This window comes from Bubalus bubalis, chromosome 8, assembly GCF_019923935.1.
Source record: "Bubalus bubalis isolate 160015118507 breed Murrah chromosome 8, NDDB_SH_1, whole genome shotgun sequence".
Classification (NCBI taxonomy): Eukaryota; Metazoa; Chordata; class Mammalia; order Artiodactyla; family Bovidae; genus Bubalus; species Bubalus bubalis.
Window position 1 is genome coordinate 43,137,054 of NC_059164.1, and position 26,494 is coordinate 43,163,547.

Genomic DNA, 26,494 nt, shown 5'->3' on the forward strand with positions numbered 1-26,494 from the left:
CTACCACCTCTACAAATCCTTCTTGTTGGCACCCATCTTGGCTGAGCAGTGCATGCCCACCCCTTCACCACAGAACCCGAGATTGCAAGCCACCTGACAGAGCAGTCTCCCTGGGTTCCCTTACCCTCCTGCCCTCTGCCCAGGCGCCCCTTCCCAATAAAGCATCATGCTTTGTCAGCATGTGTGTCTCCTCAGACAGTTTATTTCTGAGTGTTAGACAAGTGCCCACTCGGGCCCTGGAAAGGGTCTCCCTGACTGCAACAGAATTTCTGAATCATATGGTAGTTTTATTCTCAATTTTTTAAGGAATCTAAGTACTGTTTCATGTAGTGGTTGCACCAATTGACATTTCCACCAACAATGCAGAAGGGTTCCCTTGCTCTGCATCCTTTTCAACATTTACTTCTAGTCTTTTTGATAACAGCCACTCTAACAGATATGAGGCAATATCTCACTGTGATTTTGATTTGCATTTTCCTGATGATTAATGACATAGAGCATCTTTTCATGTACCTGCTAACCGGTTATCTGTATGTCTTTGGGAAAAAGCTTGTGCTATCTTCTGTGATGTGCTGTGCTTAGTCACTCAGTCATGTCCAACTCTTGCAACCCCATGAACTGTAGCCCGCCAGGCTCTTCTGTCCATGGGGGAATTCTCCAGACAAGAATACTGGAGTGAGTTGTCATGCCCTCCTCCAGGGGATCTTCCCAACCCAGGGATTGAACACAGGTCTCTGCATTGCAGGCAGACCCTTTACTATCTGAGCCAACAGGGAAGCCCAAGAATACTGGAGTGGGTAGCCTATCCCTTCTCCATGGGATCTTCCTGACCCAGGAATTGAACTGGGGTCTCCTGCATTGCAGACGAATTCTTTACCAGCTGAGCTTCCAGGGAAGCCTATTCAGGGAAAACTGTTCTATGCAGTTTTTAATCCAATTATTTGTTTTCTGATATTGAATTATATGAGTTCATTATATTTTTAGATATTAACCACTTATCAGGTATATGATTCACAAATATTTTCTCCCATTTGAGTAGATTGCCTTTTCATTTTATTGATGGTTTCCTGTGCTGTGCAGAAGTTTTTTAATTTGATATAGCCCCACTTGTTTATTTTTGCTTTTGTTGCTTTTGATGTCTATTCTTATTCTACAGATGATGAAATTAAGAGAGCTTAAGTGACTTGCAATGATATTGCAGAAAGATGAATTACCTACTACATGTGTGTGCTTAGTCACACAATCACGTCCGACTCTTTATGACTCCATGGACTATATACCATGCCAGGCTCCTCTGTCCATGGGGATTCTCCAAGCAAAAATACTGGAGTGGGTTGCCATGCTCTCCTCCAGGAGATCTTCCCAACCCAGGGATTGAACCAGGTCTCCCACATTGCAGGCAGGTTCTTTACCACCTGAGCCACCAGAGAAGCCCATCACAGTAATTTTATCAACACAGTCCAATTATTTGGTGGTGATGAGATATGAAACTCAGAGTAAATTCTTGTTTGATTTTGTGTCTTGCATATAAGATCCTCTCAAAAGTAGTAAGTTTTATTTTAACAAATAATTCAAGTAATTTATTAAGGATATGTAATATGACAATAGCCAAAAGGTGGAAACAACCTAAGTTTTTATTGATAAATGAACAAAATGTGGTATATCCATAGAGGTGAATAATTTAACCTTAAAAAGTTCTGATACATACTACAACATGAGTAAAGCTTGGAAACTTTATGCTAACTGAAGTAAGGCAGACACAGAAGGCAAATATTGTATGACTTCACTTATTTAAGGTGCCTGGATTAGTCAGATTCATGGAGATGAAAAGTAGAATGGTGTTTACCAAGCAGCTGGGGGATGGGGTTGTTGTTGTTTACTTGGTAAGTCGTGTCCAACTCTTTGCGATCTATGGACTGTAGCCCTCCAGGCTCTTCTATCCATGGGATTTTCCCGGCAAGAATACTGGAATGGATTGCCATTTCCTTAACCAGGGGATCTTTCTGACTCAGGGGTCCAGCCTGTGAACCCACATCTCCTGCATTGGCGGGTGGATTCTTTATCATTGAGCCATTAGGGAAGCCCAGGGTGCTGCTAAGCTGCTAAGTCGCTTCAGTCGTGTCTGACTCTGTGCAACCCCGTAGACAGCAGCCCATGAGGCTCCCCGGTACCTGGGATTCTCCAGGCAAGAACACTGGAATGGGTTGCCCTTGCCTTCTCCAATGCATGAAAGTGAAAAGTGAAAGTGAAGTCACTGAGTCTTGTCTGACTCTTAGTGACCCCATGGACTGCAGCCCACCAGTCTCCTGCATCCATGGGATTTTCCAGGCAAGAGTACTGGAGTGGGGTGCCACCATCTTCTCCGGAGGTAATGGGTAGTTATTGTTTAATCGGTACAGAGTTTTAGTTTATGATGATGAAAAACTGATGATGAAATCTTTAGATAAGTTACCTGATTTAATATTCACAACAGCCCTGTGATGTAGACACTATTATTATCTTCATTCTATGAATAAAGAAATTAAGGCACAAACTGGGTTAAGTAGTTTGACCAAGATAATGCAATTGGTAAATGTCAGAGCTTAGGCAGTTGACTTCAGAAGCTATGTTGTATTAGTTAATTTTATTACATCCTTGAGGGAATTTCAGATGCTTTACGGGGCTGAAAATGGAGGAACTCCTGCCCTAACAACCAATAGTTTTCTATTCAGTTTCATGTCCAGTACCTGAATAGGGAAGATGAATTCATAGAGTTGTTGATTATTTGATTTTTGCATTACAGAATCTTAATTTGGAAGAGACTTTTTGACTTTTCCAGAGATTGGACTTTTCATGTACAATTAAATTTTCAAGATAATTTTGGAGACTAACACGGAGTTTTTTACTTTCATTTTTACTCAGGTAAGTACAATGAAAACATGAAGTTATCATTCATTACCACTATTAACAAAAAGGATATCTTAACACCACAATTAATAAGAAGGTCGTAAAGACAGAATAAATAGGAAGGTCATAAAGACAAAATAAATAGGAAGGTCATAAAGACACCATAGGACTTCCCCGGTGGCTCAGATGGTAAAGCGTTTGTCTACAATGTGGGAGACCTGGGTTTGATCCCTGGGTCAGGAAGATTCCCTGGAGAAGGAAATGGCAACCACTCCAGTACTCTTGCCTAGAAAATCCCATGGACGGAGGAGCCTGGTGCAGGCTACTGCCCATGAGGTCGCAAAGAATCGGACACGACTGAGTGACTTTACTAAAGACAGAAAAGGAATCCAATTCAGTTGGATGAATTTACCTTTATGAAAATGACGCTTGCTGCTTGTTTCTTATATTACTGAATGTACCTGTGGTTAGTGTACACCTTGACATAGAGAAGCAACATTCTGAAAAAGAACAAATGAATATTTGGTCTCAGTCAACCACCTCCCACCAATATCCAATTGCTTGGATTCTATCACATTATACCAAGTGGCAGGGAGCCTCTGATGGCTCACTTGGAAGAATGTGGTTTCTCTAAAGTATGTTTTAATGACCATCTTCATTGGGCTATTTGAAAATCTGTAGGGGCCTGCAGATCTTACCTACCTTTAGTGCGAGGGTAGCACTTGCTGTAGCAGATTACTTTGGACATTTAACCTTTTATAGCTTATGCCATGAAATTTCTCTAAATACCTATTTTGAGTATAAAATACAAGGTGATTTTATGGATTTTAAATCTCGTTTGTCCTTGATTCCCATCTAGGTAGGCCACCAACTGTGATCTCTAACAGGAAAACGGATAGATCTGAAATTATTTATTTATGTTGCCCTCTATTAGACACATTAAAAAACAGTTTGTCTCTCATTCTCTTAAAGAGACAAAAATATATGTTTTTTTAATAAAAAAAAAAACTGAGTGAGTGTGGCCGAGTAAACGTGGGGGTCGGGCTGGGGATCTCAGGGAGGGAGACAGTGCCTGTAGACCCTCCTTTTCTTGGCGGGGGCTGGGTGCGCAGTCCTGGTCCGCATAAGGTACAGATGAGGGATGGGCTCTGGCCCCCTTGGAGTCATGTCTTCAGTAACAGAGGCCACAAGTCTACTGGTTCTATCCTCAAGCGCTGGGACACAGGGGGAGAAAAAGAGGGGGGTGGGGGCGGAGGGAAAAAAAAGAAAAAGAGAAAGGAAAAAAGAAAAAAGAAGAAAAAAAAATCACAGTAGCCGTTGAGATGTGTGCTAGCTTGATGAACTTGTGCTGAATATGGAAATACTCTTCCAGGCCAAGGAAATCTCAAAGAAAATGATCACCTTAACAAGGTAATTTTAAAGCTGCAGCACATTTGAATTTCCTCAGGTATCACCAGTCTAAAAGCCCAAAAGGAGAATAACATCAACAGCAATAATTCAGATTCCACTGGCTCGTCCCCACTGGTTCACAAACAGACTTCATATTTGTTTCTAGGAAGTCCCAGGGTGTGTTTGAGAAGTGCCCTAACAATTCTGTGAAGCTTTCCTGTGGTCTCCAGCAAAAGGCAGTGCGGCTTCTGCCCAGCCAGGGGCTTTGGCAAAACCTGCTCACCAGTCAGGTGAGCCTCAGTGGTGGATACACTATAGGCTTGTGCCGAAGTTCCCACTGCATATGGAAAACGTATCATTTCTGTATAATTGCAGCTCTAGCTCTAGACAATCAACCTATGCACTTATTTTTAAGTTGAGGCTTATTTTTATTTTAGAAAAACCTCTTTGATTAGTAATGACAGGAAATATATGAATATTATATTTCGAATTAAGCATTTGAATTCACCCGTTCCTTCAGTGTATATTTATTGAGCACTAGTATGTGCTAGGCAGTGTTCTACATGCTAGGGATAAATGATAAACTAAGCTCCTGCCCTCATGGAAGGTTAACATTGAGTTCACGATGCCAGCTCATTTCTGCAAATATAACATTTTGATTTCCATCAAGTTTTCTGAGATTCTGATTTAAAGAGTTTCTACCTTCAGTAGCACAAATCATTTGAGTGGGAGAGGGGCCAGTTATGTGTTTTCTCTTTTATAACTGAAGGAGCTGTAAAAAGAGGAGGAGAGGTATGAGGGTAAAAATAAAAAATGTTGCAGTTTTGCTGGATTTCAGATTGGGTCTCTCCGTCTGATTGATGCCCTTTACACTCCATGCAACTTCTTGCCTAGACCTTCCCCAGGACGTGACAACTTAAACACTATAGACTAATTTGGACTTCCCTGATAGCTCAGTTGGTAAAGAGTCCGCCAGCAATGCAGGAGGACCCAGTTTGATTTTTGGGTCAAGAAGATACCCTGGAGAAGAGAAAGGCTACCCACTCCTGTATTCCGGCCAAGAGAATTCCAGGGACTGTATAGTCCATGGGGTTGCAGAATCGCACACAACTGAGCAACTTTCACTTCCATAATTTACTTTCTAATGCATTTTATGGCATTTGGAAGCCCTCCAGTGGCCATATACTATACTTGAAAAAAAATTTTTTTGCTATTCTGAGGTTATTTAGGTGTGAAGTGTACTCATGTTTCCAGCTTCCCAGGTGACACAGTTGGTAAAGAATCTGCCTGCCATGCAGGAGACTCAAGAGATGCAGGCTTGATCCCTGGGTTGGGAAGATCCCCCAGAGTAGGAAATGGCAACCCACTTTAGTATTCTTGCCTGGGAAATTCCATGGATAGAGGAGCCTGGCGGGCTACAGTCCATGGGGTCACAAAGAGTCAGACGGGGCATGACTGAGCATGCATGCACTGTACTCATGCTTGCAACTTACTTTGAAATGTATCAAAAAATAAGATGGATTAATGTATGATAGAGAGATGTATAGATGGTTAGATGTGTGGTAAAACAAATACAACTGTTAATTTTAGAGTTCAAGTGACAGGTATAATTTGGTCACTGGATAGGTCATGGTATAGTTTCTTTCAACTCCTGTTTTACATTTATGTAATAAAATATTGAATAAAAATCTCTTTGCCAGACTCTGAAGATTTATACCTATTACTTCATATTATAGAATTAAAATTTTGTGAAGATAATATTTAAATTACTTTTCAATAAAATTGTCATTATTGTACGTGGATTAATTTTTCTTAACATGGATTAATTTTTAAATGTTTAAAAAACACTGGGAGGAGGGTAATTGGAGGAAGCTGGTCAAATGGTACAAGTTTTCAGTTATAACTATGTACAAGGATGTAATGTATAATATGGTGACTAGCTAACACTGCTGTGTGACATGGGAAAGTTATTAGGAGAGTAAATCCTAAGCTCTCATCACAAGGGAAAAAAATTTTTTTTTCTTTTCTTTGTATTGCATCTACAAGATAATAGATGTTAACTGAACCTATTGTGTTAATCATTTCACAATATATGTAAATCAAGCCATCATACTGTATGCCTTAACCTTATACAGCGATTCTGGTTATTTCTCAGTAAAACTGGCAGGGAAGGCACTTCTTTGTTTTTTTTAGAAACTTTATACAATGTTAATGTGAAATTGCTATATGATTTTTTTCTTTTAAAAAGGCTTATCTTCCTACGATATCTATTTTACATACTCAGGCAATTGTTAACAAGCTTAACTAAATTCACTCTTTTAAAAAAGTGAGCGGCAACTGCTTGACAATTGCTGAAAATATTTTTTCTTAGTGGAGCTATATTAGTCAGGATTCAAAGCAGAGAACAAAGTCCACTCTGGTAATTTAAGCCAAAAGGGATGTATTACATGGTCTTATCACAAATGGTTGGCAGGGTTGAAGAAACAGCCAGTGGATTGAGCTTCAGGAATAACTCACAAATCCACGCTAAAGAACTGAGCTGTCAAAGGACTGTTGATCAGGCCATGCTCAGGAGGTTACCTACTGAATGGAGAAGACACCCCTACAACCACTGTTTCCACAGCGTCTTTCACTATAATACACCCTGTCATGAAGGTGCCTCACAACCTGACCCTCCACAACTCAGTTCACTATACACAACTGCCTATAGTTGATGGAATTCAAATCACATCATTAACTCTAGCTGCAAGGCAGTTTGAGAAATGCATTTTTAGCTTTCTAAATACTAAAGCCCAGGAAGGCATATTAACAGGAGGAAGGCATATTCAGAGGAGGATGGCATTATATGAAACATTGAACATTTTTGATGAATAAATCAGCCTGACAGCACTCATTGATCAATATTACCACTGAGACTACTAGACACTATGACTGGGTATAATGAGTAGATGACAGCATATATGAGGCATTCTTGCCCCAAACATCAAACCTGAATCTGAGAGCTCTCTAGATCCAGCTATCAAGTTCACAAGAATTAGAAGCACATGTTTTGAAACACCACAGGGATGCAGTTAGCAAAATCGTATGGGGAACTATATAGGAAAAGTGACACAACTCAACAAATAAATGGCAAGGGGAAAAAAAGGGAGGGGAACCTAAAATTAAGAAATTTAAAAGATGGATCAAGTAAATGCAGTGTGTGAATCTTGTATGTATCTTCATTCAAACAAAACAATTGTCAAAAACATTTTATGAGACTCTCAGGGAAATTTGAACATGTAAACTTGGAAAACTAATCATATTAAAAATTATTTTTAATTTTTTAGATTTAATAATAGTATTGTGGTTATGTCAACAGCCATTTTATTCACTTACACAGTAAGATCTTTGCTTTTTCAGTTGATTATATGTTGTTTCTTTCATAATTTATGGCTTTGTGTTTTATACTAAGAAGAAACTATATTATGCTAGGCGTTTATGTATATTAAATAATTTAATCCTTGTAGCAGTCCTTTGGTAAAAGGAAATTATAGTGTTCATTAAGGGAAACACACCTATTATAGCCTTTCTGGATGTGGATGAAAACAAATGTCTATTTTAAAGTACACTTGTCAATAGTATGTTTAGGAAGGAACAAGGAGGCAGAGTCAGGGAAGGAACACTATTAGCATTTTAGCTAATTAATGGGTAAGGCACATTATCAGATGTCTCCATTCAAGAGAACAGATTTATTAGATTCCATAAAATAAATATTAGATTCAGTGTTCAAAGTATTTTCAGATTGTTCCCTTGGCCCTGAAACTATAAGAGGGCATGAAACTACTGTCTCATTTTAAAGATGGAGACAAGCCTGAAACATCATCCCAGCAGGGTGAGTAGCACATTGAGAGTCTTAATATTATCAGACACAGCCAAGGGGATGACACCTGGACCACCAGTGACTCTAAAACTAGTTGGCTGCAATACTGAGTTTGCAGTTTTCTGTTAATGGGCTTATACCATGCATTCTGAAACTTTCTTAAAGGCAAAAAACTCTTGGATCCCTTCAAACCTCAACTCTACCCAACAAAATCTTATTCCTTATCATTCTCACTGGGGAGAATTTAAATATTCTCCTGTAGGGGTAGAACAATAATGGAAAAAAGTTTCAGAAACACTGGCTTAGACCAAAAGGCTTTATTTAGAATACAGTAATTTTTTTAAAGTATAGTTGATTTAAAAAGTTTCATGCACATAGCACAGTGATTCAGTTGTGTGTGTGTGTATATATATATACACACACACACACACATATATAATGGAAAATAATATATATAGGAAAATACATATATAATGGAAAATAATCCAAAAAGTATACATCTATGTACATGTATATTCTTTTTTCAGATTATTTTCCATTATTGGTTATTACAAGACACTGAATATAGTTCTTTCTGCTATATAGTAGATCCTTGTTGTTTATCTATTTATATATCGTACTGTGTTTCAGTTCAGTTCAGTTCAGTCGCTCAGTCGTGTCCGACTCTTTGTGACCCCATGAATCGCAGCACGCCAGGCCTCCCTGTCCATCACCAACTCCCAGAGTTCACTCAGACTCACATCCATCGAGTCAGTGATGCCATCCAGCCATCTCATCCTCTGTCGTCCCCTTCTCCTCCTGCCCCTAATCCCTCCAGGCATCAGAGTCTTTTCCAATGAGTCAACCCTTCGCATGAGGTGGCCAAAGTATTGGAGTTTCAGCTTCAACATCATTCCTTCCAAAGAACACCCAGGGCTGATCTCCTTTAGAATGGACTGGTTGGATCTCCTTGCAGTCCAAGGGACTCTCAGGAGTCTTCTCCAACACCACAGTTCAAAAGCATCAATTCTTCTGCACTCAGCTTTCTTCACAGTCCAACTCTCACATCCATACATGACCACTGGAAAAACCATAGCCTTGACTAGATGGACCGTTTGTTGGCAAAGTAATATCTCTGCTTTTGAATATGCTATCTAGGTTGGTCATAACTTTTCTTCCAAGGAGTAAGCATCTTTTAATTTCATGGCTGCAGTCACCATCTGCAGTGATTTTGGAGCCCCCAAAAATAAAGTCTGACACTGTTTCCACTGTTTCCCCATCTATTTGCCATGAAGTGATGGGACCAGATGCCATGATCTTCGTTTTCTGAATGTTGAGCTTTAAGCCAACTTTTTCACTCTCCTCTTTCAGTTAATTCCAAATTCCTAATTATCCCTCCACCACTTTCCCTTTTGATAACTGTAAGTTTGTTTTCTATGTCTGAGTCCATTTCTGTTTTATAAATAATTTCATTTGCATCATTTTTTAGATTCTGCATATGTGATGTCATATAAATGTCTTTCTCTGTCTGACTTCACTTAGGAGGGTAATCTCTATCTATTCATGTTGCTGCAAATGACATTATTTCATTCTTTTTTGTGGCTGAGTAATATTCCATTGCAGAATACAGTGCTTTTTAAATCATGGTTTCATGTTCTTAGAAATGGATATTATTATTTATTTTTAATTAATTTTAAAAGCAAATACTCAAGCACATATAGGTGTTTTCCCCCCAGATTCTAAGTGACTTATGAAATCAAAGTACTAGTCTTCCTAAAAATGATTCACCAAAATTGTGGCTTCTCTGCCTAATGGAAAATTAGTATTAATTGATTAAAAGAATGACTGGATAGCTCCTTGAAGGAACTGCAGCCCCATTTGACTTGGGCTGTCTGTCAGTGAGCTTATCTATCAGTGAAACTAGTAGTAAATGCTAGTTTCCACTAAACTTTGTGCTTCATAAACAGTCTAAAACTTGTTGGTGGGTTGACTGTTTAGTTAGTGTCCTCTGCTTCTAGATTTTGTCCCCTGAAAGTGAAAGTCACTCAGTCATGTCCAACTCTTTGTGACCCCATGGACTATACAGTCCATGGAATTCTCCAGGCCAGAATACTGGAGTGGTAACCTTTCCCTTCTCCAAGGGATCTTCCCAACCCAGGTCTCCGTACTGCAGGCAGATTCTTTACCAGCTGAGCTACCAGGGAATCCCCAATTTCGACCGCTACTCTTTGCTTATTTATATGAAATTGCTGTGGAATTGTCTAACTTGAACTAAAAATAAAAGGTTGCTATTCTTTACCCTGAAACGGACAGTGCCTTGAGGCAATATCAGAAATGTCACCTCTGCTTGTCTCTAAAGTTTATATTATAGTAACTGAGTCTGGAAAAGATGCCCTCTTCACCCTGACTGAATGCCACCTCTATTCAGAGAATATCATTACAATGAATGTTTTCAGATACACACTGTAAGCAGAAAAGTGGATTAGGCACTCAAGAAAATTGCAAGTTACTATGGAAGATATATTTTATGAACAACTAAAGTAATGTAGGAGGAACTTCCCTGGTGGTGTGGTATTTAGGATTTGGTGCTTCTGCAGGGGGCATAGGTTTGATCCCTGGGCAGGAAACTAAGATCCCACATCCTGCAGAGCGCGGCCACAGAATTTAAAAAAAAAAAAAAAAAAATTTTTTTAAGAAAGTGATGTGAAAAAATTGCTTAGAATCCTAGAGCTAAAGAAACACGATGGAAGGAGCAATTAATTCTGCTGGAAGTCTAGAGAGTAATATTAACATATTGAGAATTTGGAAGGCTTTGTGGGGAAAGTACTACTGGTGGACTTTGAAAGGTACGTGATTCCATTTATGCATTTGAGGAAGGTTCTGTGTAGTGTGTTGCTGTTGGATGGAGCCAAATGAGCAAAACACCGAGAAAAATTCCAAGGTATATTTAGGCACTGTTTTCTATAGCTATAGGGTGGAGGGGGCCATGGTGGTGCACAAAAGCTGGAAATACTGGAGACACATCATGGACCTCAAATGATAGGCAACAGCCTCCTTGCTCTCATGGTTACTTCCCTGGGAAGAATTACTTACACGGAGCTGTTACTTGAATACATAATACCATCTAACTCCATTTCTGCTTTCTACCCTTCCCCCTTCATCCCTCAGAGAGAGCAAAATTTCCCTGCATTGTAATCCTGGACAACTTTTGTAACTTCGCTTTGTACCCTATTTCCTCATCTATAAATGGATATAAAGATAGTGCCTTCTTATTAAGTGAGTGACAGCAAAATATGGACATAGTGAGTAACACAGAGTGTTTGTTACATAAATAATGTATATAGTTCTACTTAGTAGAAAGTCTCAATTGTTCTGAAGCATATAAGGAAAGGAAAGGGTTTCAGATCTGTTTGGATCTCTGCTAACTTGCAACCCTGAACTTAAGACCTTTCACATTACAGATTATTTATTTATGTATATCATTATAGCCTTAAAGAATGTAATTGCTAAAAGAACTACTAGTGTGCCCTTTTATTTTAGAGCTCAGAGAAATGCTTTTCCAGCTCTTGGAGCTACTTACAGAGTTTCATTATGGGTACATTTCTAATTATGTAAGGCATTATTTAAGATTTTGGAAGGTCCTTGGCTTTTAGCTGCAGCCTTTTGACATTTTCAGTTCATTACCAACTGTATATTATAAAAAGGAAGAGAAAGAACACAGGGATATTTTATACCTTTATGAAAACTGGAAAAGTGATAGTAGGAAAAAAGAATCTACATTAAATATTTTGAGATTTAACTTATGCATTTTTTGTTCCCTATTTTTGGTTATATACTACATAATAAACTTCATAGTAAAATATAATGTCTTTAAAACATCACTTTGTTTCTCACAGTTCAGGTGATTAGGAAGTCCTCCTAGATGCTCCTCCATATGGTGTCGGCTGTATTAGCTCTCCATATAGTTTCTCATCATTCTCTTATTGTTCAGTGTTTTAGCCTGAGTGTCTATACATGCCAGCAGGACCCCAAGGGATTGAAGTAGCCTGCCCTCTCAAGGTCTAGATAAAGAGTCAGCCAAGAAAACACATCTGCTGCATTTTATGGGTCAAAGCAAAGCACAAGTCCAGCCCAGATACTCGGGGTGGGAAAACAAACTTCACCTCGATGGGAGGAGCTGGAAATATCATGGCCGTGATTTCCAACCTGCCACAATATCTGACCAAGTTAACTATAAAGTTAAAATTGACCAAGTTGGTAAAACTCCAGATCCTGACTTCTGTCCCATACTTTTGCCCTAGAATTACTCTAATGCAGGAAAGGATATAAACGGAGACACCAAGGCAAAGCATGCAAATGGACTTCATCTGGTTTTAACTTTTTTTTCCCCCTTTTTGGGATCTTAGCTCCCAGATGCCCCCTTCCATGGGAGCTCAAGTCTTAACCACTGGACCACGATCAGTTTTCAAGCCATGTATTTTAAAGCCTATTAGTGACGTTTGACTTAAGACACTAGTCCCTTTTCTAGTCACTAACATATCCACGTTTCTTGCCTGCTAAAGCCTACACTCCTAGCTTCTCTGAAAACTAGGGCATATAGTAGTGTCAGTAGTTAAGTGCAAGGGCTTTGTAATAGGAGCTAGGCTTAAATCCTGGCTTTGCTACTTTTTGTGACTTTGAGTCTGTGTTCCCCAGATTAACAAGAATGTCCATCTGGCAAGGTTTTTGTGAAGATTAAGAAAGGTAATGTATTCAGAGATTAGCAGGTCTGGCACTTGGTAAGCATTCTGCAAGGTTAATGATTTTTATTAGATAGGCCTGAGTCTGCATGAACGTGTATTGATGCCTTAAGATTTGCTTATAGGGAGGTGGGCACTTGGCTTTAGGGACTTTATACTCTCAAACAGTGAAGCCACCCCAAGAAGCTTTGGGGCTGTACCTTTCTGAATTTTGAGTGCCTTTCCTAAGTCTTTTTTTTTTTCGGGGGGGGTGGGGCAGGGAAGTTTTCCTATAAATTTCCTTTGCTTGCTTTGCTTGCCCCCTTCTGGCAGAATGGGGAAGAGTTCAATGATGAACACCCGTGCAACCACTGAAACTGCTAAAAGGTATTAAGGTTAAAGAATCCAACTTTCAAAAATCTTTAGCCCTAAATTCAAGTGAATTCACATGAAAGCAAAGTCTAAATGTACAATCTCTACATATAGATTTTTGTTTTTATCTGTTACATGGATATTGATATTGATAGATGAAATAATATGAAAACGGACAACTCATTTTAAGTTGAAAAAATGTTGAGACTATTTTGTTCTTCTAAATAGTAATAGTAAAATTTCCTATAAACTTCATTTTACCTTTTTGACACAACAAAATGTTTATCATATATAATTTTAATTAAAAAAGTTTTCCTAGGGAATTCCCTGGCAGTCCAGTAGTTATGCCTCAGCACTTTCACTGTGTGACCAGGGTTCAACGCCTGGTCAGGGAACTAACATCCTGGAAGCCAAATGGTGCAGTGCCAGGAAAAAAATTAAAAATAACAAAAAAAGATTTTCTAATGTTAACCTCAGCTAATCACTATATCCTTCAAATTACACAACATATATAGTATCCTCAGGTTGGTGTTTAAAAGTGTTTGTATAGAAGCTGCATGAAAATGTTTTTGTGTACTTATTTCAAATACAAAGAGAAAACTAAATACTTTGATTTTTATATTTAATACAGTAAATTCTTTCTCACATTCTATTTTAGAAGTATTGAAAATACTCTGACAAGTTCACATACAAGTAGATAAAGACAAAATTTAAAAACCACAATATTTTAAAACATCACAGATATATTGCATGTTTGTATACTTATATGTTCTGGCTGAAATGTTGGCAAGAGATTTAAGTCACAACTGCTATTACATTAAATCATGATTTTAGTACATAAGGCATTTTATCTCTAAAAAATGAAAAGTAGCTGGAATCTTTGGAATTCTCTTCCCCCACTAACTCAACAAAGCCCAGATTTGTTGTAGTTTAGAACACTGAGACACATCTTGAGCTACTCAAGCATAGCTGCTTTTTCACTGGTTAAATTGTTAAATTTTTCACTGGTTAAATGATCTAATTGGTCATTTGCCTATCATATAAGACTTGTGCACCTTAAAGACAGATAGCAGGGGAAACAGACTGCAGCAAATCTGTTGAGAAAATAGTTTGTATTAAAAACTAGAGCTACTTTTAGCTATTATTGAATGGATATATACGAAAATCTTTTTTCAATATCTAAAATAACATTACTGAAAGCAGGAAGGCTTCCCTGGTGGCTCAGTGGGTAAAGAAACCACCTGCAATGCATGAGATCCAGGTATGATCCCTGGGTTGGGAAGATCCCCTGGAGAAGGGAATGGCAACCCGCTCCAGTATTCTTGCCTGGAGAATGCCATGGACAGAGGAGGGTGGTAGACTACAGTAGCCCATGGGGTCTCAGAGAGTTGAACACGAATGAGTGACTAACACATTTACTTTCACTTTCAAAACCGCAGGCAATTAGAGGAGGTATCTGTGTAAGAAAACAAAAACAGCAAAAATTTTTCCAAATCTAGCACAAGTGATTTAATTAAAATTTATTCTATATTTAAGATTAAACTAAAAGAGTGACTTCATGGATTGCAATCAAGACTACCAAATACGTACTTCAACAAAAATATAACCAGAACACATTTTAAGACTAAATACAGTCATTCTGCACTTGAATTTCTCTCAAACCTTCAGATTGCATTATTTTTATTGCTCCCCATCATGTTTAGCACAAAATTGTCTCTTTTTAGTTAACTAACTATGTGCCCATCAATAGACAAATGGATAAACATGTGGTGTATATATACAATGAAATATATGTTACCCAGCCCTGAAAAAGAATGAAACTTTGCCATTTGCAACCAAAAGAATGGAACTAGAGTGTATTATGCTAAATCAGACAAAGGAAGAGAGATACTGTACAATTTCACTTATATGTGGAACTTAAAAAACAGAACAAGTGAATCTAAAAAAAAAAAACAGAAACAGATTCATAGATGATAAAACTGGTTGTTGCGAGGGAAAAGGTGGGGAAATGAGTGAAACAGGTGATAAAGATTAAGAGGTACAAACTTCTAGTAGGCATGTAATGTACAACATAGGAAATATAGTCACTATTGTAATAACTCAGTTACAGATAGTGACTACAGTTATTATGGTGATGATTTTGTAATGTATAAAAATACTGGATCACTATGTTGTATACCTGAAGCTAACACTATAAGTCAATTATACTTCAATTTTAAAAAATGACACAGGCCATAGCATTAAGAAATGTTTTAAACAACTAAAAAAGAATTTCATAGATTCAGCTATTTTAAGTGACCACAGGGGTTTAGGATATACAGTTATATAAATTTGCTCAGGCAAAAACATAACCACATGTCCTATGAGGCTGTTACCTGTGAGGAAGTCACTTAACTATTGTCTGAGCCTAGCTCACCACTCACATACAACTATGGCTTTATTGCTCTGTTTATCAATATAAGGAAAAAATATCCATACAGTGAAAAATACTACAGTAAAAAATACTATTTGTGAAAAACTGCTTCCAAAAGAAAGGTAACTGATAGTGTTACAATGGAAAAGGAAAGATTAAAAGTCTTTGTAGTATGAGCTACAAGGTAGAGGTTTCAGATAAAGCGGCAGGATGAATTTGGCAATAATTTATCTCAGATACAAATAAAATTATTATATGCTTTATATAAGAAATAAAAATGAATACAAATTTTATGGACTGTCTAGGCAATATAAAAATCACTGGGAGAAAGCTAAAGATGGAAAAAGGCAGAATTTAAAACATAAAGATAGGCAATGGAATAGAAAGAAAAATATCCAGTAATTGACTAAGATCAATGAATATATAACTTATGCTGATAAGAGTATATATATTTAATGGAGAAAAGACATTAAATAGTGATTCATCAAGGAAAAAGAAATCTATCTCATACTCTATACAAAAATTAATTCTGTTTTAATAAAATTATGTTTTAGATAAAAACATAACAAAATAAAAATATAAATAAAAAATTAAGCTTCTAGAAAACTGAAGAACATCTTCGTGATCTTGGGGTGGGCAAACATTTCTAAAAGAGAACAAAAAAGAATAATTATAAAATAAAACATTCATAAATTGGATTTAATTAAATTAAGGAACTCCTTTTATTAAAAATAAAAAAAATCATTAATAGACTGAAAAGGCAAAGCCCAAGCAAACCCACAAGGATTAAAATGTGGAATATATAAATAATTCCAACAAATGAATATGAAAAAGACAAATAACTAAAGAGAAAAACAGGTACAGAGTTGTCAGATGATAGAATATGTGTGTACTCAGCTTTAGTAGATATGCCAAACAGTATCTTTTTGAGACTTGAACAGGTCCTTCACTAAAGTGAACAGCCATATGGTCCTAAGCACCTAAGAATGTACTCAACCTCATTAGTCAGGAGGGAAATACGTAACAATCAGAACAACCAATTTTGAAAACTGGCCATATCTACAGAGCTGAATATATATGCATACTCTATAAAAACTGCACACCTGAATTATATACCCAATAGATGCATATATATAAGTGCACCAAAACACATTAAAAAGTATTTGTAGCAACAAAATTTTTATAATTTTCCGAAGCTGAAAACAACACAAATGTCTATTAGTAGCAGAACAGACTAACTATGCTATATTCACACAATACAAAACTCTAGCAAAGAAAAATGAATAAAGGAACTGCTGCACATAATGAAAAAATCTTACACGGCCAGAAGAAAGCTTCTCAGTGACTAGTCTATTCTACTGCTTGAGGGTGGTCACACTCATAGGAGTGTGTACTTTGTGATGGTTACATACTTTCTGCACCCTCTGAATACATGTATACTTCAGTGAAGGTGTTCCAAAGCAACTCCTTCCCAAAAGAAGTCCTTACAAATGATTTCAGTGCTATATTATACAAGTCATAAAGTATATGGAGACTTAAGTATTTTTTTCAGTTAAACTTTATTTCAGTTTAAATTTTATTAAGAAAATGACATGCTATAGAGGTGTGTGTTTCTTGTGAATATCAAAGGTCCACTGGATTCACAATTTTTTTTACCAAATATATGAGTAAAATGTGAAATTCTAAGACTTAAACTTTGAAAAATTTTTGACATGAAATTATAGTAGTATTTTCTCTTCCACAATGATCCTCCTTCTATTCATACATGATTACTTTATCTCACCTTAGTCTTGTAATTTCTTCCCTCTTTTGTATGCAGAGGGAAAGTACAGATGTTTATCAACTTCAATCCACGATGTCAAAATTCAAACTTGGTACTTATGGACAGGACCTCTGCTGCAGTGCAGGATGGGAAGAAACCAGTTCCCCTTATCCAACCGCACCTTTGTTTGGAGTTTTCCTGGATCCCAGTAGGCAATAATGATAAGGCTGAGATAAATATTTAGAACTGCACAGCCATGTTGCTGCAGAAGGTGCTCCCTATTTTTTAATCAAGAGATTAAACCCCATTCACAACATGACTTAAAGATAAGATTGAGCTGGCAGGAAGGTGGATATTAAGTCTAATTTTCTAAAAATGAGGAATGAAAAACCAAAACAAATAGGCACTGTAAAATGGGTTTTGTTTTTTTAATGGCAGGTCAAATATCCTGAAACATACATATAGTTTGATAGTCTTCTAATCCCAGTTGAGTTCAAATATTAAAGTAACACACACAAGCTAAGAGAATTCAATATTGTTCCAAGGCACTTACTGAATCTCCATGACTAGATGAAAACAAAGACAATTAGGATGAACAATTAGACAGTATATAATATAAAAATAACTTTTTGCTTACAATTTACAAAATGTATTATTATTACAATCTTTGATCTCTGATAACCTGTAAAGCTGGCTGCATGAATCCAGCAATTTTAAAAATCAGAAACTATTTTCTAAAACTTCAGGGCAAATAATTTACAAATAAGGTACACAAAGATTTAGACCATGCAGAAATTTCTTACATCTTCTGTTAATAATATTTTATAACTGCAACTTTATCAAATTATATACCTACTTGCCCTGTACATATACAAAATAATGCATACATGATAAAACATTAGCAAAAAAGAGTAGTCCTTAAACTCAATTTATCATAAAAAGTATTACTATATTAACATGTCTACAAGCAGCGTGTAACAGGGTTAAGAGACATTAAGGCAATAATACTTGAAGTTACAAAATAAACCAAACGTAATACTTTTCCTAAGTGTAATATAAGGCAGGTAGATGGTCCCAGCAAAAAAAAAGAAAAAAAATCACTAAGGTAACAATCTACACTGCTGTTAGTCCCACATTTTTAAGATGGAATACTATAAATCTGGCTTTCAGTGGCACTTGAATTTTCCAGTATAATTTAAAGTGTCTTTTAGTTCCCTGAATCATGTCCATTCTGAAGGTGGATCTCTTGGTCCTTTGGGTTTTCCACAGCGATTACCAAAACCTATAATCAAAATACCACAATAGTTGGCTAGTGTTCAGAAATACTTTTACACTATTAAACTGTATCTGTAAGACATTCTTCTTTTCTGGAACAAATAAATTTCCATATGGGAATTTACAATTTAAACAAATATCTACAAACATAAACCAACTCTTAATTTCTTCTATAGTTGAGAAAATAACTGCTTCTTTTATAAAAATAAAATCAATTCTATAAAAATGTAAGAGAAACATTTAGGATATTTTAGTCTTTTCAACACAAAAGTAAGATTTGTTTACATGCTGCATTTTATATTTTAGTTTTTAATCTCAGTATGAAACAGGATAAATTTATTTTACAATTAATTCCAAGCAACTTTGATGGTACATGTTTTATCCTTACCAAGTGTCGTTTAAAAACCTGAAGAAATCATAGCAAAAAGTTTGATAAACTTTGCCTTAAGGAAATTCTGGAGCTATGGCAAATAACTGTTTTTCATTCTTGCCAGCATTAACTACACAATTATAGTTTAAAAATTATTTTGTAAACAAATTACCAATCTCTGTGGCTTCTGTTGGACTTTCTGATAGTTGATCTTTCTTGTTACTAAAAGTAGGTGGACATTCTGTACAGGTCTCTGTATGAATACCTTGTGCTGGATGATCTAAAATGCAAACCAAAGCCATGCAAACCAAAGCCATTATTAATCACAGTCATTTGTAGTATAATATGTAAAAAATTCCTCTAATTGCTTTTAATGTGGGCAAATCATTAAAAGAGCAGTTTTCTCTTGAGCATCATAATTTTAGAGGCCCAGGCAAATGCAAGGGTAATGAACACAGGAAACCATGTTAGGTGTGCTTACAGGCACCTAGAAATCTGCAGCGAGTACTTTTGCTATGTGAAACTTCTCCTTATACTCTTACTGTAACTTCAACTGAAATGCCTTTCTGTGGAAATCAATAGCAAATAAGTTCATAGTTTATTAATGGAGTTAATATTTGCACCTAAAAAAGTAGTAATTCTTTTAAGGTTTAGCATTGCTTAAATTGTGGTTTACTTATTTAACTGCCAGTGCATAAGACTAGTAACAAAAGGAATCAACCACTATGATTCATTCTTTTACCACTCACCACCTTCATCACATTCCCTATACCCCTGTAAGGAGCTTTTCTAGAAACCTGGAATACAAGTCAAATGACAGACTATCCTTGTCATCAGGTACTCATAGTCTAGAAAGAGGCTGACAGACTTTTTCTATATATGGCTAGACAATAAATATTTTAGGCTTTGTAAGCCACATATGGTCTCTGTCCCATATTCTTCACTGATTTTTATTTTCTAAAGTTAATTTTGGTTTAAAATATAATAAAATTTATTTTATTTTTTAATTTTACTGGAGTATAGTTGATTTACAATGTTGTGTTTCTTTGTTTTTATGTTTAAACAACTCTTTAAAATATAAAAACCATTTATTCAGCTCAAGGGCAGAATAAGAAAACAAGCCAAGAGCAGAATTAGGCCTATGGGATACAGTTTGCCAACCCTTGGTGTAGTAGGAGAAAACAGACAAGAACATTGATTATTATAGCGGTGTGGTAAGTGCAGGCACAGAGCAGAGAAGCACGTAGATGACACCAGTGGTGGTGATGGAGTCATGGTTGCCTTCCATGGGAAACGACGGTTTAGATTAAAAGCCTCAATTTTCTGAATGAAGTAAAAGGTTAGATGAAGTAAGAGTTAGTGGGATTCATGATTTTAGAAAAAAATAAATGCTGAGGGCTCAACTGTGGATCAATCCCAGAATTGTATGTTCAATCTATAAAACTGAACAATGTCCCCCAGCAGTATTGAGTAATCTTGAGGGATAAAATAAAATGGCAAGAGAGTCAGGCACAAGAAAGTTAAGGATAACTATGTGTGTGATTAAAGTGATGGATGATAGTATCTAGACTGAATAGAGGAGAAAGAGAAACCAGAAAGGAGTTAACAGATACAAAGAAAATAAAAGACCCAGGGATCTAGCAGTAGTAATATAATACAGATAATAACAGCACTGCTACCATTTTAATGCCCACCATGTGCCGGGCACTGTGTATGTATGATTTAATTTAATTAAACCTTCATGACAATCATAACCTCCTCTAGAGTAGGTTACTATTATTATCTGCATTTCACAGAGAAGAAAATTGAGGCCTAGAAAGATTAGGTCACTTCCCAAAACCACGTGATAAGTAAAATGGCAAAAATAAGATTCCAGTCTCGGTAGGCTTGACCCTAAAACTTCTGCTCTTTTTCCTTATATGTTGCCTCAGAAAAGTAAATAGAGAGTAATAAAGAGTTATGTGATGGAATGAGCCCCATTAGGCACAGATTCAGGGTGACAGCAGCTGAGGCAGAAGAGAGGTTAGGGCAGAGATGATAGATAAATTGAGGGAATTATACAGGCTAGGATGTTTGGTGAGCCGCTCACATGGTTACTCCTTTAAAGGAATGAATGATGACCTATTTTACTATGATAGTAAAAGTAATGCAATGGAAACATTTTCTAACTTGGCATTATAACACTGGGTTGAGCTAACATAATCTTACAGGCCTTCACAAATGTGAAAGTCCTAAAAAGAAAATTTCCAAAACAACCCAATTCAATCATCTAGGTTAATTTTGGGCATTTACTCAAATCACTGTCACATCTAGATTCTAGGTGTTTTTATAAATAACAGAAATAAAATATAAGAAAATATTCTAAAAATGATTTCCTTCTTATCAGCCATTAACGACTGATAATAAATGCTGTTATGCTCCTGACCCATAATAATACCTGGTATAATAATAAATTTAAAAGAATTACACTACATAATTCAGGTTTCATAAAAGTCATCCTACATATTTTTTCACATGGAGAAATAACCAAATAATAACAAAAACACCAAAAACAAATCAAATAACCAAATGTGTATACCATGAGACATGCTATTTTATGTAACTTAATCTATATAATTTATAGCAGAAAAGAACACAATCCAACTTACCACATGTTTCACTTCCAGAGGTTATCAAGCCCTATAAGGAAAACATTCAAAAACTATTATAGTATATCCCTTTCATGCACAAAGTATAGAAAATGTGGTGTTATGAGTATATATCCCAATAAATCAAGATCTATCAAGACTCTCAGTGTCAAAGGAAAAGAAAACAATGGTGTTTTCAATTAAGAGTTAAAAAATTTTAATGTGGTGTTTTTATATTGGGAATAAAAAGACAAGGAAATTCATTTTTCGTTCTGGATGAAAAGTGAACTTGCAGCATTTACTGATTAGATAATTATGCATACAAGTGCATTTTGCCAAGGCTCTACTGTATTCATCAAATTATATTACTGACTGTAAGACATATCTTTATTATTATGGTACCAATACTTTATGCACCAGTTAAAGTATATTACAATTTTTTTTAACCAATTTTAAGATAAGCTCCAATTTTGGAGATATTCAAATATGAGGAAAATATGCAAAATATTAATGTTGACAAAAATAGCATTCCCGTTGCTAAAATATTGAGCTACCAAAACATTTCCTGAATGTGAAAGGAAAACTCCCACAACCAGAAGAAACAAAGGGAAAGACTATATACCTGATTTTATAATAGAAAGAACAAAATCTAGGATGTACTATGACCCTGAAAATAGTAACTCCTGTTCCATTCATACCTCCAAAATGGTTTGAAACAAGGCATAATTTACAAATTTCAAAAGCAGCTTGGAAAATAATACTCTGAAATGATGGTCATGTTCTTTAAAAAAATTTCTGATCTGACATTTTATATAGGCTTTTTATCTGAAATCATAGCATAAGATACAGTTATCAAAAATTATATTTAATAGTCTTAAGGTAACAGTTATTATAATAAACTGTTAAGATCAATTAATAAAAGAAGAAAAATACTGAGCTATAGCTGTTCTAATCCCCAAAAGACTCACTTCAGGGTTTTTTTGTTCAGACTGTTCCTGATTTTGAAGTTCACTCCACTCAGCTCTTACAGATGTACCTGAGAAAAACAAAATCTTAAAATTAAAATTAACATCTTTAATTCTTAAAATTTCTTGATTCAGGTAATATTTAAAAACAGATACTACAGATATTTAGAAATGATCACTTTCACTAAATTTTTTCCCAGTTTTTATTAACTGAAGAATATTCCTTCAATCTTTTCTTCCTTAAAATTTAAAAATTCCATTATCAGAGCTTATATAAGCACATTGTAATCTACAGGTATGACAGATTTATTTATTTAGTATTAGTGAAGTTTACAGCTTCACTATTTTTTAAAAATTCCTAAAATCAGTTAAAATTAAAAAATACTGGTAAAATGCAACAGATAAGACTGGTAGTGAGCACCTCCACTGAGCACAAGACACTGCAAATATAGTAAAGTTGTTTCTGTACTCTTTTTCAGGATGAGGAAGAGAAATATGAATGTGATCACTTCCTCCCACTTTTCATTGATATTCTTGTGGACTTAAGTGTCACTCAACATCACCTGAGTGACGCTGCCAACAAAATAATTTAAATGTATGTCTTTTCATATGTAAGTGCTATTTTTAATGAATGAAAGACAAATTATATACTGTTATAATTACATTTAACTGAATTATAGTATTTGACATAAATGCAGCCATTTTATTAGCAATCTTAGTAAATAAAAACACCATTTTAAGGCATTTTTCATATAAAGTATTAAAAACATTTATCAGTATAAATTCAAACCTGTTTTTGAATTTAATTATGCAGCTCAAGAGCAACAGATTATAATTAGCCATGTTTTTCAGGGCTTATTATTAGAGTATAAAATATGTAAAATCAGAAGATACACTCACTGTGTTCATTTGCTAGTACAAATGATTCAGGAGTTCTTTCAGGTAGGGGAGGAGGCGAATCTTCACTAACATCAACATCTATATTAAATACATAAAATTTAGACAAATTATGAACTTGTTAGAAATGTTAACTCATTTAAAAATGAACTTATTATCTAAACAAAATGAGAGCTTTTTTGACATTCTTAAAGATCACTATCACGAGTATCTAAGAGAACCAGTCTTTAAAAGTGCAAAAAATTAACAAGATATCCTTATCAGTAGACTCATTATCAAAAAGAATTAGGAAGCTTACTGAGCAAAAAACCTCCATCATTGATGGACAGAGCAAATGTCAATGATTCTCCTGACACCCTCTAGGCATCAACCACACTGTCCTCTGAGTTTGAAGGCATCTCCAACAGAGAAGCCAGCAAGTGCCTTTTCTACTGGGCCTGCTGATGATCCTCTGAGTCCACAAAGGGAAGCTTTATCATTTGAAGTCAGTGTTTCCCAAACTATAATCAACTGCTTAACTCCTTTTATGAGTTTTGCCATACTGTGGACCATATAAATATATATTTAAATCCCACTCATTTTCAACTTAATGATGTACTTCAGTCATGTTTTAAATAAATATTCACGACTAAAATAGATTGATAGTGCTAGTTATTTTTCTAATACACAAAATATAACCATTATAAATTTTAGAGCAAGAGAGGGGACTTATGTATATCTATGGCTGATCCATGTTGATGTATGGTAGAAACTAACATAATATTGATAAGCAATTATCCTCCGATTAAAAATTATTTTTAAAAAGGGTCCAGTAAAATGATTCAAATGAAAAAAAAATTTTGCAATGTTCATTTATTCAGTGCCTAAAATCTTATGAACAGTGCATATGACCATACTTTGAAGATACATTTCTGTGTATCCCTAACCCTTAAAAATATTAACAACTGTGCTATGATACTTTGCTGTTTTACATTTGACAGGACATGCATTAAAGAGAGTGAAAATCAAGAAAAGCCTTTTCAATTTTCAACATGCATGAGGCCAGGTATGATTACTCTGGTCCTACCTTTATTTAACTGAAGCCAAAGAAAATACAGCCCCCTGGATTCTCCTGAGAAAAGTTCCAGTCCAGTACTTTATATATATATATAACATCAGTACTGTAAGTCTTTCTTGCATGTAAAGTTAAAGCAAGTAAAAGAATTATCCACCTTGCCTGGCAGTAATAGTCTGGAGTATTAATCCTATTTCCCCTTGCCCCTTTGTTACTAACAGCTCACAGTGAAGAGATAGGTCCTGGAAGGAAGGAACGCACAATCTTGGCATTGTGGTGTCATTTCTTAATTAAGTGAACAAATCAGGAAGTAGTCTGGTTGTTTACATCAAGTATCAAATATCTTTTGGAAACTCTATACCTCTTCTGTTGTAACAGTCCTCATTTTTAAGACTTTATTTTCTAACTGTATACTTGGCTTCTCAATTGCATGTTTCTCCCTGGATCTTTGAATTGCTTTTTCTGTGTAATAAAATTCTGTTTCAGATGTTAGCTAACCAGAGATGCACATTTTCATAGGCTTTTGTAAATAATACACTTTATGGGAGCCTAGTGTAGCCATGTTTGAGAAATCTTTCAGGAGGCCTAAGTCAATATTAAAATCAGAATTCATAGCCAGGAATTTGTTTTATGCAAAAGGTTGCTTCAGGCATCAAAATTATTCCATAACAAATTTTAAAACAAACAAGCAAACAATAATCTAATACTGGTGCCAATGGTTCATCTACAAGGTAAAGAATGAATAACATTAAAATTTAGGACTGCTTGAGGGACTTCCCTGGCAGTCCAGTGGTTAAGAATCCACACTTCCACTGCAGGGTATATAAGTTCGAGCCCTGGTCAGGGAAGATCCCAGTACAGTGTGGTCAAAACAAACAAAAAAAGAACTGCCTGTAGTTATGCTGCAACACAGAATGTTCTATAGGAAAATCTTTAATGCCAAAGTCATTTAAGCATAGTTTGGGTCACACTGCACTGCCTGATAATGCTAAAACAAACAAAACGACAATTTCTTGTCTATGTATTTTCTTGTGTAGCTATAACCTAGTAGTTATTTTTCAAATCCTGAAGTTGAGGGAAAAAATATTGACAATTTTAAATTATGCCAAACTGTTACAATATTTATTATGGCAACCAGTATCTTCTAAAGATCCTCAAATAAAATGTAGAAGAATCAAGAACTAGCTTAGTTCTTGGTAAATTTAAGAAACTAGCTTAGACTCTCATCTACTCTATCAGATACATCCCCAAAATAAAATGATAAATAAAGAATGTTTGAGATGAGGAAATCAGGAACCACAGTATGGGTGAACTTATCAGGTCAGAATTAGAAAAAGTCACCTTTCATGTTCACAGTACTAATTTTGCCTGCACATAATAAATAGCAGTCTGTATGTGTCACTACCAAAGTTCATGGACAAGTAAAAGACCACTGATAATCAATCTATCAGTAAATAGCTTTTGTGTTTATATATTTGCTCTCAACTTTATGGTCTGTTTAAGATAGCAATCATGGTAATTTTTATCAGATTAAAGAGGAGTTTCAAGACCCAATAATACATCATGGAACTTAGGGCATGTGTTATCTTGAGATGCTTAGATTGCTTAAAGAGTCATTAATTCAACAGTAGTAGCACTGATGACTAGATATGGAAATATCCCATTTTTTACTGACTGAATTAAACTTCCCATACTCTGTTAAGCAGTTGCAATATTGCTCCTTGGTTAAACTCATTGTTGAAAGGAGCCTTTACTAAGAACAATTTTAAAAAGGTATGTTGTAGTTAAAAGATCATAAAAGATAATGAAATAGATATATTTTTGTTGTTTAGTTACTAAATCATGTCCAACTCTTTGCAGACTGTAGCCCACTCCTCTGTCGATGGAATTTTCCAGGCCAGAATACTGGAGTGGGTTGCCATTTCTTT

At 35.7% G+C, this 26,494-nt stretch overlaps 1 protein-coding gene and 1 non-coding gene across 2 annotated transcripts in view; one reads left to right on the forward strand and one right to left on the reverse strand.

The window, feature by feature from the left end:
- Window positions 1-3,966: 3,966 nt before the first annotated feature.
- On the forward strand, window positions 3,967-4,111 carry LOC112586689. Its single transcript, XR_003111182.1, has one exon. It is a non-coding gene; the product is annotated as a small nucleolar RNA SNORA57 (small nucleolar RNA).
- Window positions 4,112-17,792: 13,681 nt separating this feature from the next.
- PTPN12 (protein tyrosine phosphatase non-receptor type 12) overlaps window positions 17,793-26,494 on the reverse strand; it is an 88,175-nt gene continuing 79,473 nt past the window's right edge. Inside the window, exons 14-18 of the mRNA XM_006049869.4 lie at window positions 23,516-23,593; window positions 22,619-22,686; window positions 21,672-21,702; window positions 19,196-19,303; window positions 17,793-18,660 (exon numbers count right to left, since the gene is read on the reverse strand). Coding sequence (XP_006049931.1) covers window positions 18,599-18,660; window positions 19,196-19,303; window positions 21,672-21,702; window positions 22,619-22,686; window positions 23,516-23,593 — 347 coding nt within the window. The 3' untranslated portion in view covers window positions 17,793-18,598. The remainder of the gene's footprint in view (window positions 18,661-19,195; window positions 19,304-21,671; window positions 21,703-22,618; window positions 22,687-23,515; window positions 23,594-26,494) is intronic.